This window comes from Sus scrofa, chromosome 3 (assembly GCF_054392235.1).
Source record: "Sus scrofa isolate SSC_HxYL_T2T_F1_AM1 chromosome 3, Sscrofa_HxYL_maternal_Yorkshire_Landrace_v2.0, whole genome shotgun sequence".
Lineage (NCBI taxonomy): Eukaryota > Metazoa > Chordata > Mammalia > Artiodactyla > Suidae > Sus > Sus scrofa.
Window position 1 is genome coordinate 29795896 of NC_139385.1, and position 15344 is coordinate 29811239.

Genomic DNA, 15344 nt, shown 5'->3' on the forward strand with positions numbered 1-15344 from the left:
TGTGTGGACAGAATCTTCTGGAAGTGCAGCCCCAGGGAAGGATGGATTTCTTCATTCTGAAAATGTGCTGTGTTCACCAGGGTCTGTCCATTGGTAAAACACGGAACAGCTCTCAGGTCTGACTGCCCCTTCTGCCCACAAGCAGTGTGAGTCTGGGGTCTTCCCCCAGATGCACTTCTAGAGGCCCCTTCTGATTGCTAAGGGGTGTTTTATGCAGCACAGATGTGACAGGCTGTGAATGGGGATCGCGCCCCCGCCCCCTGGCAGGCATGGGGCCACCCTCCAGCTCCTACTAGGTCCCTGAAAACCTCGGGCAGCAGCAGCAAGAGCCCATGAGATGCTCCAATGCCCTAATTCCTTTGCCCCTGAGAGCCCCTTCAGCATGAAGCTCCTGCCTTACAACCATGGTGGGTAGCAGTGGGTACCAACCCCATGGAATCCTTGGTATCACAAAGCTGGAACAGCCAGGCAGAGCCAAAGGGGTGGGGGGCGGCCACAAGGCCCCAGAACTGAGAAGCAACCACACCCCCACCCCGTTGCTTCTCCTTGGAGATCGGGGACACTGATCACCGAGGACCCCCCGCCCCGCCCCGCACCCCCGCCGGTCTGGGGTCTGGGGGCCTGGCCCAGGCCGCTTCAAGACCCAGGAAAGACAAGGAGACAAGGTGGAAACAAAATCCTCTGTGTGTTATTCGGGAGGGGAGTCAAACCATTCTGGCCACGGAAGGCGCTGTGGCTCTGGGGGGACAGAGCTTCCTGGGTGGACTTCTTGGCTTGAGCGCCTTCGGCTTTTCTCTCAGGAGGGCAGCGCTGTCCTGTTCTTTTCCAGACTGGTTCTTCAGGGAGGACACGAGCAGGGCGCACTGCAGCGAGGGTGGGGAGGGTTAGCAGCGTCCGGCAGCCGGTCTCCACCGCAGGGGGCGCTCGCGCATGCGCGCGCGCAAACACACATATGCCCGCAGCAGGTGCGACTAGGGCCCCTGGGCTCTTCCTTCTGTCCCTAGAGGGCTGCCTAGGGCTGCCTGCGGCTGACAGCCCTGTGGATCAAGCCTATGAATAGTAAGTACCAAGGCTGGAGGACCTGGGATGCATCAGATGCTGGGCTACTTAGTGCCTGGGAGTCTCACACCCCCTTGCCAACAAGACATGCAACTACACCGGCAGGGCAAGGGTTATCTCATCCCCATTTTATGAGTGAGGAAACAAAAGCTTACAAACTCAAAGGACTTTCCCAAGGCCACACTATGACCACGGAGAGTGACTTGATCCCAGGTGGGCCTTGTTCCAAAGCCAGTGCTCTCTCCATATGTGGACTCAGCATCTCTCCATATATGGCGGTCAGCTCACCATGTGCCCAAAGCTGACTCCGGATGCTGGCAGAATAGTGGTGTAATACTTGATTCCTGTGCCTACATGTTTCACAACTGCCTGACAGCTTCTCCAATAATCATGCTCAGTCAAAGCACTAGAAGACACCACTCGAATGAAAATAATATTATGCAAAGAATGGGTTGAACCATTATTGCCCATTAACACCTTGTAAATGAGTTTTACCAGATGAAGGAAGAGGACAAACATGTACCTGATAAGCAGTTTTAAAAAGCCCCAAAGGAGTTCCTGCCGTGGCTCAGTGGTAACAAAACCAACTAGTATCCATGAGGACTCGGGTTCAATCACTGGCCTCGCCTAGTGAGTTAAGGATCCAGTGTTGCTGTGAGCTGTGGTGTAGGTCGAAGACCCAGCCTGGATCCCAAGTTGCTGTGTCTGTGGTGCAGGCCGGCAGTTGCAGCTCTGATTGGACCCCTAGCCTGGGACCCTCCATATACTGCAGGTGCGGCCCTAAAAAGACTAAAATAAAATAATTAAAAGCACCGAAGAGAGGCCCTTTCTGGGAGGAAAATTAAGGCAGGGACCTGCCAATCTGTGGCCCTGCACCCCTCCCCCCCAGAAGCTCCCAATGTAGTCAGGGAGATGGCAGTCCTGACAGTGGTGGTGATTGAAATGTGTCAGCATAGTCTCCCCATCTTTTTTTTTCTTTTTTTTGACTCTGGTCCTTTTAGGGTCACACCAGCAGCATATGGAGGTTCCCAGGCTAGGGGTCAAGTTGGAGCTGTAACTGCTGGCCTACGCCAGAGCCACAGCAACGTGGGATCTGAGCCGTATCTGCAACCTACACCACAGCTCACGGCAATGCCAGATCCTTAACCCCACTGAGTGAGGACAGGGATCGAACCCGCAACCTCATGGTTCCTAGGCAGATTCGTTAACCACTGAGCCACGACGGGAACTCCATAGTCTCCCCATCTTGGCCCTGGTCACCTCTGTGCTCTTGGTCCATCCTCACGTCTTGAATGCCCTGCACCTCTATGTCCAGCCTTCCTCTTTATCCGCCTGCCTGAAGGATACTCCCACATATTATCTCACAGGCCCCCACAAACTCACCTTTGTTCTTGGCCCACCCTCCCTGAAGCCACTCCTGTTTTCTCTTCCCCAGCAAGGAACGTGGGAGTCACTCTGGGATTCTTCTTCTTCCTCAGCCCATACATTCAATCAGCCACAAGTGTGGTTAATTTATCTTAAAGACGTGTTCTCATGTCTGTTCCCTTACTTCCATTCTTATTGCTCCTCTCTCATCTTGCCTTGAACCGCTCGCCTCCCTTCTCTGAGGAGGTGACATTTTAACGAACGTTGAATAATAAGGAGCAATCCATTGATGACCTGGGAGGGGAATGGCTGGCCAAGGAAATAGCAGGTGCAAAGGCCCTGAGTTTAGCAAGGAGCATGATGTGTTCAAGGATGTACAGGCCAGGATGAAAAGCACATGGACCTGAAACCAAGGACTTACAGGAAACTCTCCCGTTTCATTGGAAGCCTTGGGTGTCTGTGGATCAGCACAGAAAGCAGGAAGCTGATGTGGGGTGAGTTGTGTCCCCCCAAAAGACATGCTGAAATCCAAGCCCCAGGTACCCCTGAACATGACCTTACTTGGAAACAGGGCCTTTGTGGATGTAATTAAGGTGTAAGTAAATGAGATCATACTGGAAATGTGGGGCCTTCATCAGTACAACGGGTGTCTTTATAAGAGGAGAAGGGACACAGGTGCACTTGCGGGAGGAGAGCCATGTGGAGATGGAGGCGGGACCTGGAATTGTGCTGCCACAAGCTGAGGAATGCCAAGGATTGCTGGGGGCCAGGACCCCCTCCTGGACCAAACTTAGTCATAGTTCTCTGACCCTCTTTCTGACGAGGCTTCCACTTTAGCCTTCGGAGCCCAGTTTTAGCAAAGAATCCTGTTAAGCCTGTTTAGCAAGAAACTTCCTACCCTTGACATCTAACCAGGTTCCTCTTAGTAACTTTCCACCCATTGACCCTCTCACTCTGCTCATTGGCAGTAAATCCCCAGCTATCTCTGCTATGTAATCAGAGCTGAGTTCAATCTCTCTCCCCATTGCAATTGTTTTCAATAATGTCCTCCTTTGCCTTTTTTTTTTTTTTTTTTTTTTTTGCTTTTTAGGGCCACACTTGTGGCATATAGAGGTTCCCAGGCCAGGGGCCGAATCAGAGCTGTAACTGCCAAGCCTACACCACAGCCACAGCAACACCAGATCCTTAACCCACTGAGCAAGGCCAGGGATCGAACCTGCATCCTCATGGATTCTAGTGGGGTTCGTTACCACTGAGCCACAACGGGAACTCCTTCTTTGTCATTTTTGATTCTTTCTTTCTTCGGCTGCACCTGCAGCATGTGGAAGTTTCTGGACCAGGGACTGAACCCGAGCCCCAGCAGTGATAATGCCGGATCTTTAACCCACTGAGCCAGCAGGGAACTCTTTCCTTGCCATTTTTAACAAGCACCCAATGCAATTTCACCACCAGAAAGAGGGATTCTCCTGAGAACTTGCGGGGGGGGGGGCCATGGCTCTTTTGACACTTTGATTTTAGACTTCTGGAACCATGAGAAAATCCGTGTCATTTTAAGGAACCCAGTTTGTGGTACTTTATAGGGCATCCCTAGGACCCTACTGGAGAAGGCGGTGTAATCATTTGCTCCACACGTAAGGCATACCTTTTGGGAATAGCTGAGGGCCTTTTCCATCTCAGACATGATGGCATTGATGTCATCGCTCTCATAAATACCTGGAAACAAAGCACAGCATGAGCGTGGAGAAGGGGTGAAATTCCTGGCAAGCATTCATATCTGTAAACACACAGGCCGTGTGGACATAACCTGCCCAAGGGACAGGATGGGGTGCTAAGGGGCTGAGCTGACCAGCCCCCTTGCTGGTAAAGGCAGGTACAGTGAGGATACCAAGAGTGGGGCTGGCCTTGGGACCTAGCACCCTGGTACCCAGCCAAGGGCTCTCACCCACAGGAAGAGCAGGTCAGGGAAAAGGGCCTGCTCCTCCAGTGAATAAAAAGATCCACCTTGGGGTTCTTTAAAGGGGCTAATGTCTGTAGGGAATATTGGTGACTCACTTGGGAGGGCCTAGAGTGTAATGACTAAGAAGACAGACTCTGTAGGTGGGGTGCCTGGTTCAACTCCTGGTTCCACCACTTACTACCTCTGTACTTTGGGCTTGTGTCTCAGCTTCCCCATCTGTAAAATGGGAATAATAATAACCCACATCATAGGCTTATTGTAGGAATGAATCACAATGTACATAAAATGCTTAGCAACTTGGCTGGCCCATAGTAGCTATTCTATATGTATTTGCTATTATGAATAATAATCACCAGAGTTCCTGTCATGGCTCAGTGGTTAATGAACCTGACTAGCATCCATGAGGACGTGAGTTCGATCCCTGGCCTCGCTCAGTGGGTTAAGGATCCGGCGTTGCCGTGAGCTGTGGTGCAAGTCGCAGGTGTGGCTTGGATCCTCCCTTGCTGTGGTGTAGGCCGGCAGTTGTAGCTCCAACTTGACCCCTAGCCTGGGAACCTCCATATGCCATAGGTGTGGCCCCAGAAAGAAAATTTATGACACTACTGACAACAAATACTAATATTTTTTAAATGAAGTATTAAAATAATCATATAACTATTTAGGGGAGAAAAATACATTCTCCTCTACCCTCCTAGATTCTTCAGCTGAGGGAGCCTTGGAAATTAAACTGAAAAAAGACAAATTTGCAAGAGAAAAACAGAGTTCACTCTATGTGCAGTGTGCATACACAGGGGAGAAACACAGTAATGAAAAACTCAGAGGGAGTGGTTAGAACTTGGGGCTTAAGTAGAACCTCTCTCTTTTTTTTTTTTTTTTTTTTTTTTTTTTTCGGCCTCGCCTGTGGCATGTGGAAGTTCCGAGGCCAGGGATCAAATCTGCGCCACAGCAGCAACCTGAGCCACTGCAGTGACAGCCCTGGATCCTGAACCCACTGTGCCATAAGATGCTTATATAGCATCTTAACAAAGAACAAGCATTTGTAGAGAAATGACAAGACAAAGGAAAGGGGGTTGGGCTTTTAGGCGAGGTGGGAAAGTAAATACATGAGGGGAACTAATGGAAGATACATATTTTAGTTAAGGGTTGTTATGTAGATTCCTCTTGGTGCCATTAAAAGCCCAGAGTTGTCTCCAGTAATTAAGTCTAAGAACCATCCTCCTCTTCCTGGCACAGGAGAGGGAGACACTTTTACAAACAGAAATTTATGCCCTGCTTTTAGGTAAACTGGGGGTGGGGAACAAAGATGTTTTTTGGCATCTGCTGTTTTACTTTTCTTTTTTCTTTCTTTTTCTTTCTTTTTTTTTTTTTTTTTTTTTTTGCTTTTCTTATTTATTTATTTTTGGGGCTGTGCCTATGGCCTATGGAAATTCCCAGGATAGGGGCGAATCAGAGCTGCAGCTGCAGGCCTACACCACAGCCACAGCAACACCAGATCTGAGCAGCCTCTGCAGCCTAGCCAAAGCTTGTGGCAATGCAAGATCTTTAACCTGCTGAGCCAGGCCAGGGATTGAACCCACATCCTCATGGAGACAGTGTCGGGTCCTTAATCCACTGAACCAGTACGGGAACTCCCCTAAAATATTTTTAAGTAGTTTTATTTATTTACTTTAAAACAACTGTGGCAAGATATAGATAACATAAACTGTACCATTTTAACCATTTTACATGTACTGTTCAATGGCATAGCCATCACCACCATTGAGCTCCAGAATAGCACTTTTACATTTCAAATGTGATTTTTTTTTTTTTTTTTTTTTTTTGGTCTTTGGTCCTTTTAGGGCTGCACCCGCAGCATATGGAGGTTCCCAGGCTAGGGGTCTAATCGGAGCTGTAGCCACCTGCCTCCGCCAGAGCCACAGTAACGCGGGATCCGAGCCACGTCTGCGACCTACACCACAGCTCATGGCAACACCAGATCCCTAACCCACTGAGCGAGGCCAGGGACTGAACCCAAAACCTCATGGATCCTAGTTGGATTCATTTCTGCTGCACCAGGACGGGAACTCCTCAAATGTGATTTTTCACGTCACTTTTCCAGAATGGTCCATGGCATGGGGACCTATGTCGGTACTGACACAACTGTCTGGAAAGAAAAAAGTGGAAGGACCAGCCAACACACACGCACCTGTGTCTCCAAACCAGTGGAAGCGGCCACCAGCAGCCCGGGTGACTTCCCGGTAGGCGGCGGCCGTTTCGCTGCGGCTGGCATAGCAGGCGGGCGGTGTGGTGTCCATCTGTGCCTCGCCCACGTAGAAGAGACACACGTTCAGCTGGAAGTCGCAGCCCCCGAAGGCCTCCGCCACGTAGGCGCTGAGCATGCGCTGTGGGGAGAGGGGGAGGAGGGCCCCACACCTGAGGATTCAGGGAGCCGCTGGTCTCCGCTCAGTTCAGCCTCATCGCTTACTTTCTTTCTTTCTTTTTTTCTTTTCCTTTATTTTTACGGCTGCACCGGCGGCATATGGAGGTTCCCCGCCTAGGGGTCCAATCAGAGCTGCAGCCGCCAGCCTACACCCCAGCCACAGCAACACAAGATCCGAGCCGCCTCTGCGACCTACACCCCAGCTCACGGCAACACCGGAGCCTTAACCCACTGAGCAAGGCCAGGAATCGAACCTGCATCCTCATGGATACTAGTTGGGTTCTTAACCCACTGAGCCACAAAAGGAGCTCCTCTTTTATTTTGTTGTTATTGTTTTGGCTGCACCTGCGGCATTCTGAAGATCCTAGGTCAGGAATTGAACTCATACCACAGCCGTGGCAACACTGGATCCTTAACAACTAGGCCACCAGGGAACTCCCCTAATCACTTTCCTGAGGACATACCGTGTACCCTGTCTGGTATGTGGCACTAGGATGGAAAGATGAAAAAGCCTCCGTCAATTTCTCTGGCTTCACAGGGTGTGGCGGGTGAGGTGGCCTGATAGTCCACTGACACCAAGTGTGGCCTGTAGACCAGCAGCCTCGACATCCCCTGGGAGCTTTTTAGAAATGCAGATTCTCAGGGCCCAGGTTTAGACCTTTGGATCCAGGTTTAATAACACCTGCATTTTTTTTTTTTTTTTTTTTTTGCTTTTAAGGGCCATACCCTCAGCACATGAAGGTTCCTGGGCTAGGGGTCCAATCAGAACTACAGCTGCTGGCCTATACCACAGCCACAGCAACGCCAGATCTGAGCCGCATCTGGGACCTATAGCACAGCTAACGGCAATGCCAGATCCTTAACCCACTGAATGAGTCCGGGGATTGAACCTGTATCCTCATGGATACTACTCAGATTCGTTTCCACTGCGCCACAGCAGGACCTCCCAACACCTGCATTTTAACATCCCCAGGTGATTCTTCTGCACAATAAAGTCTAGACTGGAAAAATCACGCTGGAGAAACCAGTTGCCCAGCACCCACCCGGGGGAAGATGTGGGATCAGGAAGGCTAAGAGGTGTCCAGGATGTGACCGACTCACCACGTCCTGGTCGGGGATGCCCCCCGTGAAGAGATAGATGCCCTGTGATTGCTGTTTGTCTTTGTCCTTGAAGTCCACTTCCACGGCCTTGCGCAGGGCACTGAGGACATTCCTGCTTCCCTGACACCGCAGGCTCAGGACCCATCTAGGAGGCAGGGAGGGCCAAGCTGAGGGTGCCATCCAGAGGTCCCAGAGCAGGGGGTCGGGGGCAGGCCTTGAAAGGTGACCGTTTTCCAATCCATGCCTGCCTCTATCGGAGGGCAAAGATTCCAGAAAGCACTCCTTCCTGGAGGAGAGAGGGCCAGAGCAAAGAGCTGCCCTCAGACACAGGGGGCCACCTACCGCCAGGCGCTTTGTAAGTTGTCATGGCTCGCAGCAACCATCTCGGGCCTCCAACTTTCAATTGTGCTTCCGAACCTTGGAGCAAAGGAAAAAGAGGACTTGTTCTTCGGGGGAAACATGCCCCATAAATGTGCCCCAGCCTTTTGGGCTCCCCAGGATTTTAGCAGGGGGCAAACTCCCAAAATGTTAGGATGACCCTGGCCCAGGCCAGCCTTGAGACTTCCCTGCTGGTCATGCCATGTCCCCCTATATTCACCGTGTGAACAGAACGGGGACCCTCAGCTGAGCACAGACCAGGACCAGTTGTGCCAGACTTCCCTCCTGATGGGCTGAGGGTTACCCCTCATCTCCCTTCTCTCAATGAACCTCCCCATCCTCCAGGGAAGGAGGCCGTCTCCCTTTTCAGCTCCCCCAGCCCTGATTCAGCCTCATGACACAGCTTTCACTCTGTACTCTGGCTCTTCTTTTGAATACGCGTCAGCTCATTTTCCGCATGAAACAGAATCTAAATCCTTGAGAAGAGGATTTATCCAGTTTATCAAAGAAAAGGCAGCTCCTCTCTGGTTCAAGAGCAGTTCCTCCACCTGGGCTCTTGACGTCCCCACCGCCAATCTCTTCTGAGACCTTGTCCTACAGTGACCTCCTCCCACACACGTGCCCAATGTCACTTCCCTCATCCCTGTTGCCTCTCGTCTACCAGGGCCCACTCCACTCTACTAGCTACTTCTTCTTCTTCTTCTTTGTTTTTTCTTTTTAGGGCCGCACCCGTGGCATATGGAAGTGCCCAGGCTAGGGGTCCAATCGGAGTTACAACTGCCGGCCTACACCACAGCCACTGCAACGCGGGATCCGAGCCACCTCTGCAACCTACACCACAGCTCAGGCAATGCCAAATCCTTAACCCACTGAGTGAGGCCAGGGATCAAACCCAACACCTCATGGTTCCTCGTCGGATTCATTTCCACTTTGCCACAATGGGAACTCCTCCCTCATTCTTTTGAATAGTTGCATAGAATTTTAATGCCAGCATTATTTTAACCAATTTCCTTTTTTTTTTTTGTCTTTTTCTAGGGCCACACCCACGGCATATGGAGGTTCCCGGGCTAGGGGTCTAATTGGAACTGTGGCCACAGGCCTGCACCAGAACCACAGCAACGCAGGATCCGAGCCGCATCTGCGACCTCCGCCACAGCTCACGGCAACGCTGGATCCTTAACCCACTGAGCGAGGCCAGGGACCGAACCCGCAACCTCATGGTTCCTAGTCAGATTTGTTAACCACTGCGCCACGACGGGACCTCCACCATCCCTAAACTCTTGAGAAGCTCACACTCTCTGTGTTTATCTTCCACTTCCCAGCTCTGTCCTACCTGGTACATCTTCTCACCATCCCTGCATCCCCTACAGCCACACAGTGACCACAGCCTGTGGATTCTACCTCCCAGCACTGCTCATAGGCATCCCTTTCTTTCATTCTGCTGCCTTGGCTCAAGCCCACTCTACTCCACAACATACTATACTATATACAATCTCTACTGCTATGTTCCTAGGGGAATGGGACTAGTGACTCTTCTGGTTGAGCAACGTGGGACAAGGCATACGAAGCATCGCTGACCAAGGACTGGCTACCCTGCCTGCTCACATCAATCCGTGCCCTTGGCAGGGCGGTTGCACCACTTATCTGGACAGGAGATGCCGAGAGGAGACACATACCCCTTGGCCCTCCCCGCACGTTGTTCCTGCCACGGTTCTCCCACCACCAGCCCTTTATAAGCAGAGTGCCTGCTCACAGTCGATGCTGATGCCCCCTGAGCTCAGCTCGTCCATTTCAGATGCCCTAATAAATCTCTCCAGCTTTAATGGCTTGGCCTTGTACATTCCTCCCTTGGCAAACCTAACATGACTATATATACACACACACACTATACTATTCTATATATACTCTATATTATACTATATACATTCTATACTCTATTCTATGTATACGCTATGCTCATCTAACCTGTCTCCTTCTCTCTATTACACCCCTTCAGCTCATCCTTCAGCTCGTGGCCTGAGTGTTTCAAGATAGTTACCTCACTTAAAATCCTTCCAGACTTATATGTCCTATAGTATAAAACCCCCCCAGCATGGCCTGTGTAAATCCTCCATCATCTGGTGTTTTATTTTGTCACGTTCCATCTCTCCCTCTCACCCCCTATTCACACTGATGGTCCCCCAAAGTCCTGTGGTATGTCACACCTCTGGGCCTCCGCGCGTGCTGTTCCCTGTACCTGGAACGCTCTTTCTTCCCTTTTCCCCATCACTCCCATGTGCTGGGCAAACACCTACGCATTTGTCAGGATTCAGGGAAAGGGTCACTTCCTCTGCGAAGATTTCCTGACCTCATTCTACCCAGTGGAAAGGACTGACCTTGCCTTTGACCCCTCACAGTCCCATATCCCGCCTTCTAATTACTTCCTCAGAAAACATTTAATAGCACTTATATATGAACATACTGGAGTTTGCATCATGGCGCAGTGGAAACGAATTCGACTAGGAACTATGAGGTTTCGGGTTCGATTCCTGGCCTCACTCAGTGGGTTAAGGATCCGGCGTTGCTGTGAGCTGTGGTGGAGGTCGCAGATGCGGCTCGGATCCCGTGTTGCTGTGGCTGTGGTGTAGGCAACTCCGATTCGACCCCTAGCCTGGGAACCTCCATATGCCGAGGGAGCAACCCTAGAGAAGGCGAAAAGACAAAAAAATAAAAATTAAAAAAAAAACCTGCCTCCCACTACTAGGCCATAAATTCCTTGAGGACAGGTATTGTTTTAATTTCTGTATCCCTAATGCCTAGAATATAAGGATGGTGCATGGCAGGCTTTTAATAAAATTTGTTGAATGAAATGAATTGATGGATGGATGAGTGAATAAAAATATTGTCCAAAATGCTTCTCTAAGCATTTTTTCTCTAATTTATTAGGGAATGATTAGGCTCTGGTGTAGTTTAATATAAAATTAGTAACTGCTGACTGTTTAGGTTTAGAACACTCCCTATTTGATGTGCATTTGGGTAAAAAAGGTTTAAATATATAATTATATATAATTATAAATAAATTATATATAATTATAGATTAAAATTGTATGTACCTATGTATATAGAACTATAACTTAAATATATATAGTATGATATATAGGTTTTATATAATAAATTTATAGTTAAATCACATTCCAAATTAAAATTTAAAGTTTATACTTAAAATTTACATATAAAATTATATATAATTTAAATACATATGGTTATGTAGTTGTAATTAATTAATTTTCCTTTTAGGGATGCACTTGTTGCATATGGAAGTTCTCAGGCTAGAGGTCGAATCAGAACTGCAGCTGGGACCTATGCCATGGCCACAGCAATGCTGAATCCAAGCCACAGCTTGTGGCACCACAGGATCCTTAACCCACTAATCAAGGCCAGGGATCAAATCCACATCCCCATGGAATGCCCAGTTTTAATTTACATGATATATAAATTATAATGATAATAAATAATGGGAACTCCTGGTTTGAGGTTGTATACACTTACAGATAATTTTTAAATACCTAGTTTTATATAATTAAATCATATCATGTCAAAGAACTATATAAATACATATAGCTATATATAATCTATAACTCTATATAGCTACACCTACATATATTAAAATTTATACCCGGAATTCTAAATGCTTGAAACACTGTGGCCTGCTAGAACTGAGCTGGAAACCAAGCCTGGGGGCGCTTCTTTTTCTCTTTTGTGTTTATTGGCTAGGAAGCCAAATGGGGCAATGGGCTGAGTTACTTGATCTTGGCTGATGGAGCAGTGTGTTTTGGGGCCGCTTATCACCTTGGCCCCTGCGGGACTGTCCTGCCACCCTTTAATTATTCAATGCCCCAAATAAGATCCTGCAAATCAGATAAGCTGAGGGCCACCCTCGGAGGCCAGGTTGCTCATACATCCGTGGTCCAGCCGGAAGCCTCAGCCCAGGGATGGCGTCCCGGGCCCCTGCCCTCCCCACCCCAGGAGGGGGGCGCATACGCAATGATGTTGAAGCTGTCCTTGTTGGACAGTTGCTCCTCCAGCAGAAGTCGCAGGGAGTGCTGGATATGAATAATGTACATGGAACTGGTTACCGAGATATCGAGCAGCACAACCACCCTAAAAAGAAACACAAGCTTTAAGAGGAGAACCGAATCGCTCAGCTAATGTGTATTTTGTTCCATTTTACTATTTAACGTTTTTTCCAGGAGCGTTTTGCCTGCCAGATTCACAGCTGGCCAGATCTTCTCCATGGTTTGAGGTCATCACAGGTGGAATGACAACAGTAGCCTTGGGCAGGGGTGGGGTCAGGAGGGTCTGTCATGGAATAAAGCCTCAGAGCAGAGAGGGCCTCAGGGCAGGGCTGCACCCCTTGATTATCATACATTTCCTTGGTTTAAATCCCATTAAATATCATTCAATATTATTATCAGTTGGGGTGTTTTAAATCACATTCAATATCATTCAATATTATTGTCAGCTGGGGTCTGTGAAGAGCGAACTGAAGCAAGCCCAGCAAGTGAGATGGGGGAATTAGGTGTAAATGGGCCTCTGGGGAAATATTTCTTTTTATTTTCTCTCTCCGTCTTACGACCTCTAGCACCACTCAGCCTTTTCCTACTTCAAATCTTATATTCCCATCTCCTTCCCCCCATTCTCATTTGAGGACAACTATGGGTAGCAAAAGAAAATCCACTGGATATAGAGTCAGGAGACCTGGGTTCAAGTCCCCCTTCCTGTGTGGCCTCAGGCAAGTCGCAATACCTCTCTGATCCTTGGCATAAATAACTATAAACCATTTATAATAAGACTCATCATAGGGTTGCTTTGAAAATTAAATGATATAATAGATGAGTAGTTTTACTAAATATAATACTTGGTAAGTGGTAATGCATCAAATTTACTATGGAATAATGATGGTTACAATGGATACCTATCGTTTCTCCCTACTGAGCATCCATGACTTCTCACGGCAGGCTCTTGATCTTTTGAGGGGTGGTGGGGGGGGGGGTCATCTCTGTCTCTAACAATCTTTTCTTTTTTTTTCTTTTTTGGCTGCCCCACAGCATTTGGAGTTCCCAGGCCAGAGATCAGATCTGAGTTACAGTTGTGATCTTCGCCGCTGCAGCAATGCCAGATCCTTTAACCCAGTGTGCCAGCCAAGGGGTCAAACCTGTGTCCTAGTGATACAGAGACGCCGCCAATCCTCTTGTGCCCCAGCAAGAACAGTCCGTTTGAGTTGGGTGGAGCTTTAAGCTTTAAGAGTGGCCATTTGGGAATTCCCGTCGTGGCGTAGTGGTTAACGAATCCGACTAGGAACCATGAGGTTGCGGGTTCGGTCCCTGCCCTTGCTCAGTGGGTTAACGATCCGGTGTTGCCGTGAGCTGTGGTGTAGGTCGCAGACGCGGCTCGGATCCCGTGTTGCTGTGGCTCTGGTGTAGGCCGGTGGCTACAGCTCCGATTCAACCCCTAGCCTGGGAACCTCCATATGCCGCGGGAGCGGCCCAAGAAATAGCAACAACAGCAACAACAACAACAAAAGACAAAAAAGACAAAAAAAAAAAAAAAAAAAGAGTGGCCATTTGAGCCCAGGCAATCAGAATATCAAACCCTCCTGGCCTAAGTGAGCTATTGCTCGTGCATGGGCCTGCTCCCCCAGCCCCAGGAGTGCTAACCTGGCAGAAAGTAAGTTAGGAGCTTTGGATGGCTGTCTTGTCACCTGGAAGGATAAGCTGGCCTGAAAACAAAGCCAACAGAGAGGAAAAACAGAGCTGAGGGAAGGAGAGAGTCCTGACATGCATGAACCTCTGGATCAAGCCATGCCTGAAGCCACCTATCGAATCGACTCTAGAATTTTCAGTTGCCTTAACCAGACTCCCCTGATTTGTGTAAGGCAGTTTGTACTTTGTTTCTGTTGCTTTTTAACAGTAAGAATCCTGAGTCACAGAGTGATGCTACTATTGATATTCAGGGTGATGGTGGCGACTTTTTCCTCCAGGGGTTCTGCTGAGTGATTACTGATCCTTAACCTAAATGATGGTTTCTCATGCTACCAACAAGGAACTCATGAACTGGATGACTGCCGTGTCACACACAAGACCCACGAAGGACAAGAACACTACTTGGGGGAAGGTACCTTTTTTCACAGACAGTGCCCCAGATTCTTCTGCTGGCCAGGGAGAGCCACTCAATCCGTCTCTCATACATCCGCATGGCTCTGCTGAGCTGTTTCTGCAAACTCATGGGCCCCACACAGTGAGTGACTGAGCAGAGGATGGCGGATTAAGGGGTGTATGGGGAGAGGGATGGATCCCACCTGGTCTCTTTTTTTTTTTTTTTCTTTTTAAGGCTGGGCCCCACCTGCAGCACATGGAAATTCCCAGGCTAGGGGTTGAACAGGAGCTGCAGTTGCTGGCCTATGCCACAGCCACAGCCATACCAGATCCGAGCTGCCTCTGTGACCTATGCCACAGCTTGCAGCATTGCCAGATCCCTAAACCGAGCGAGGCTGGGGATCGAACTCGAGTCCTCATGGACACGTATGTTGGGTTCTTAACCAGCTAAGCCCCATCAGGAACTCCGCAACTTGGCTTCTAAAAATGGTGTTTCAAGGCAGCGGGTACAAACATTCCACTAAAGCATGGATGCATCTGCCACAAGACCAGGAAGGGAAGAGTCAAAGTATGTCATTGCCTCGAATGGGGAGGAGGTGAACTTGACCCAAAAGATTAGAGGCTTGGGTTTGAGGCATCCAGGCCCCTGCTTGGGGAGGAGGTAGAGAAAGCTCCGGAGGGGCCTGTGGGTGGAGCACAGTCTCTGTGTACAAGCAGGAGTGCAGTCAGGGGCCTGGGGTCTCCACATTGCATGCTGCCTTCCCCCCCGTCCCCTCCCTGCAGCTGCCACTGACCTGATACTCGTACAGGAAAGGCAGGTCCACGTGGATATTCTTCACTGTCCCGTCATGCCATTCAAACTGCACCATTGCCTTCTGCCCTCAGGTGTGGCCAGAAGGGGAAAGGGTGAACAGAAGCTCAGGTGGGGAAG

General features: G+C 49.3%; 1 protein-coding gene across 5 annotated transcripts in view; it reads right to left on the reverse strand.

The window, feature by feature from the left end:
- The window catches only part of VWA3A (von Willebrand factor A domain containing 3A), a 67188-nt gene that overhangs the window by 18317 nt on the left and 33527 nt on the right, over positions 1-15344 (reverse strand). For 3 of the 5 annotated variants that reach the window (XM_021086487.2, XM_021086486.2, XM_021086484.2), the window contains exons 16-23: positions 15208-15288; positions 14437-14531; positions 12300-12419; positions 8244-8318; positions 7902-8046; positions 6567-6762; positions 4067-4137; positions 711-863 (exon numbers count right to left, since the gene is read on the reverse strand). In XM_021086487.2, coding sequence (XP_020942146.2) covers positions 711-863; positions 4067-4137; positions 6567-6762; positions 7902-8046; positions 8244-8318; positions 12300-12419; positions 14437-14531; positions 15208-15288 — 936 coding nt within the window. The remainder of the gene's footprint in view (positions 1-710; positions 864-4066; positions 4138-6566; positions 6763-7901; positions 8047-8243; positions 8319-12299; positions 12420-14436; positions 14532-15207; positions 15289-15344) is intronic. The other 2 variants (XR_014840590.1, XM_085017350.1) reach the window with 1 other exon arrangement.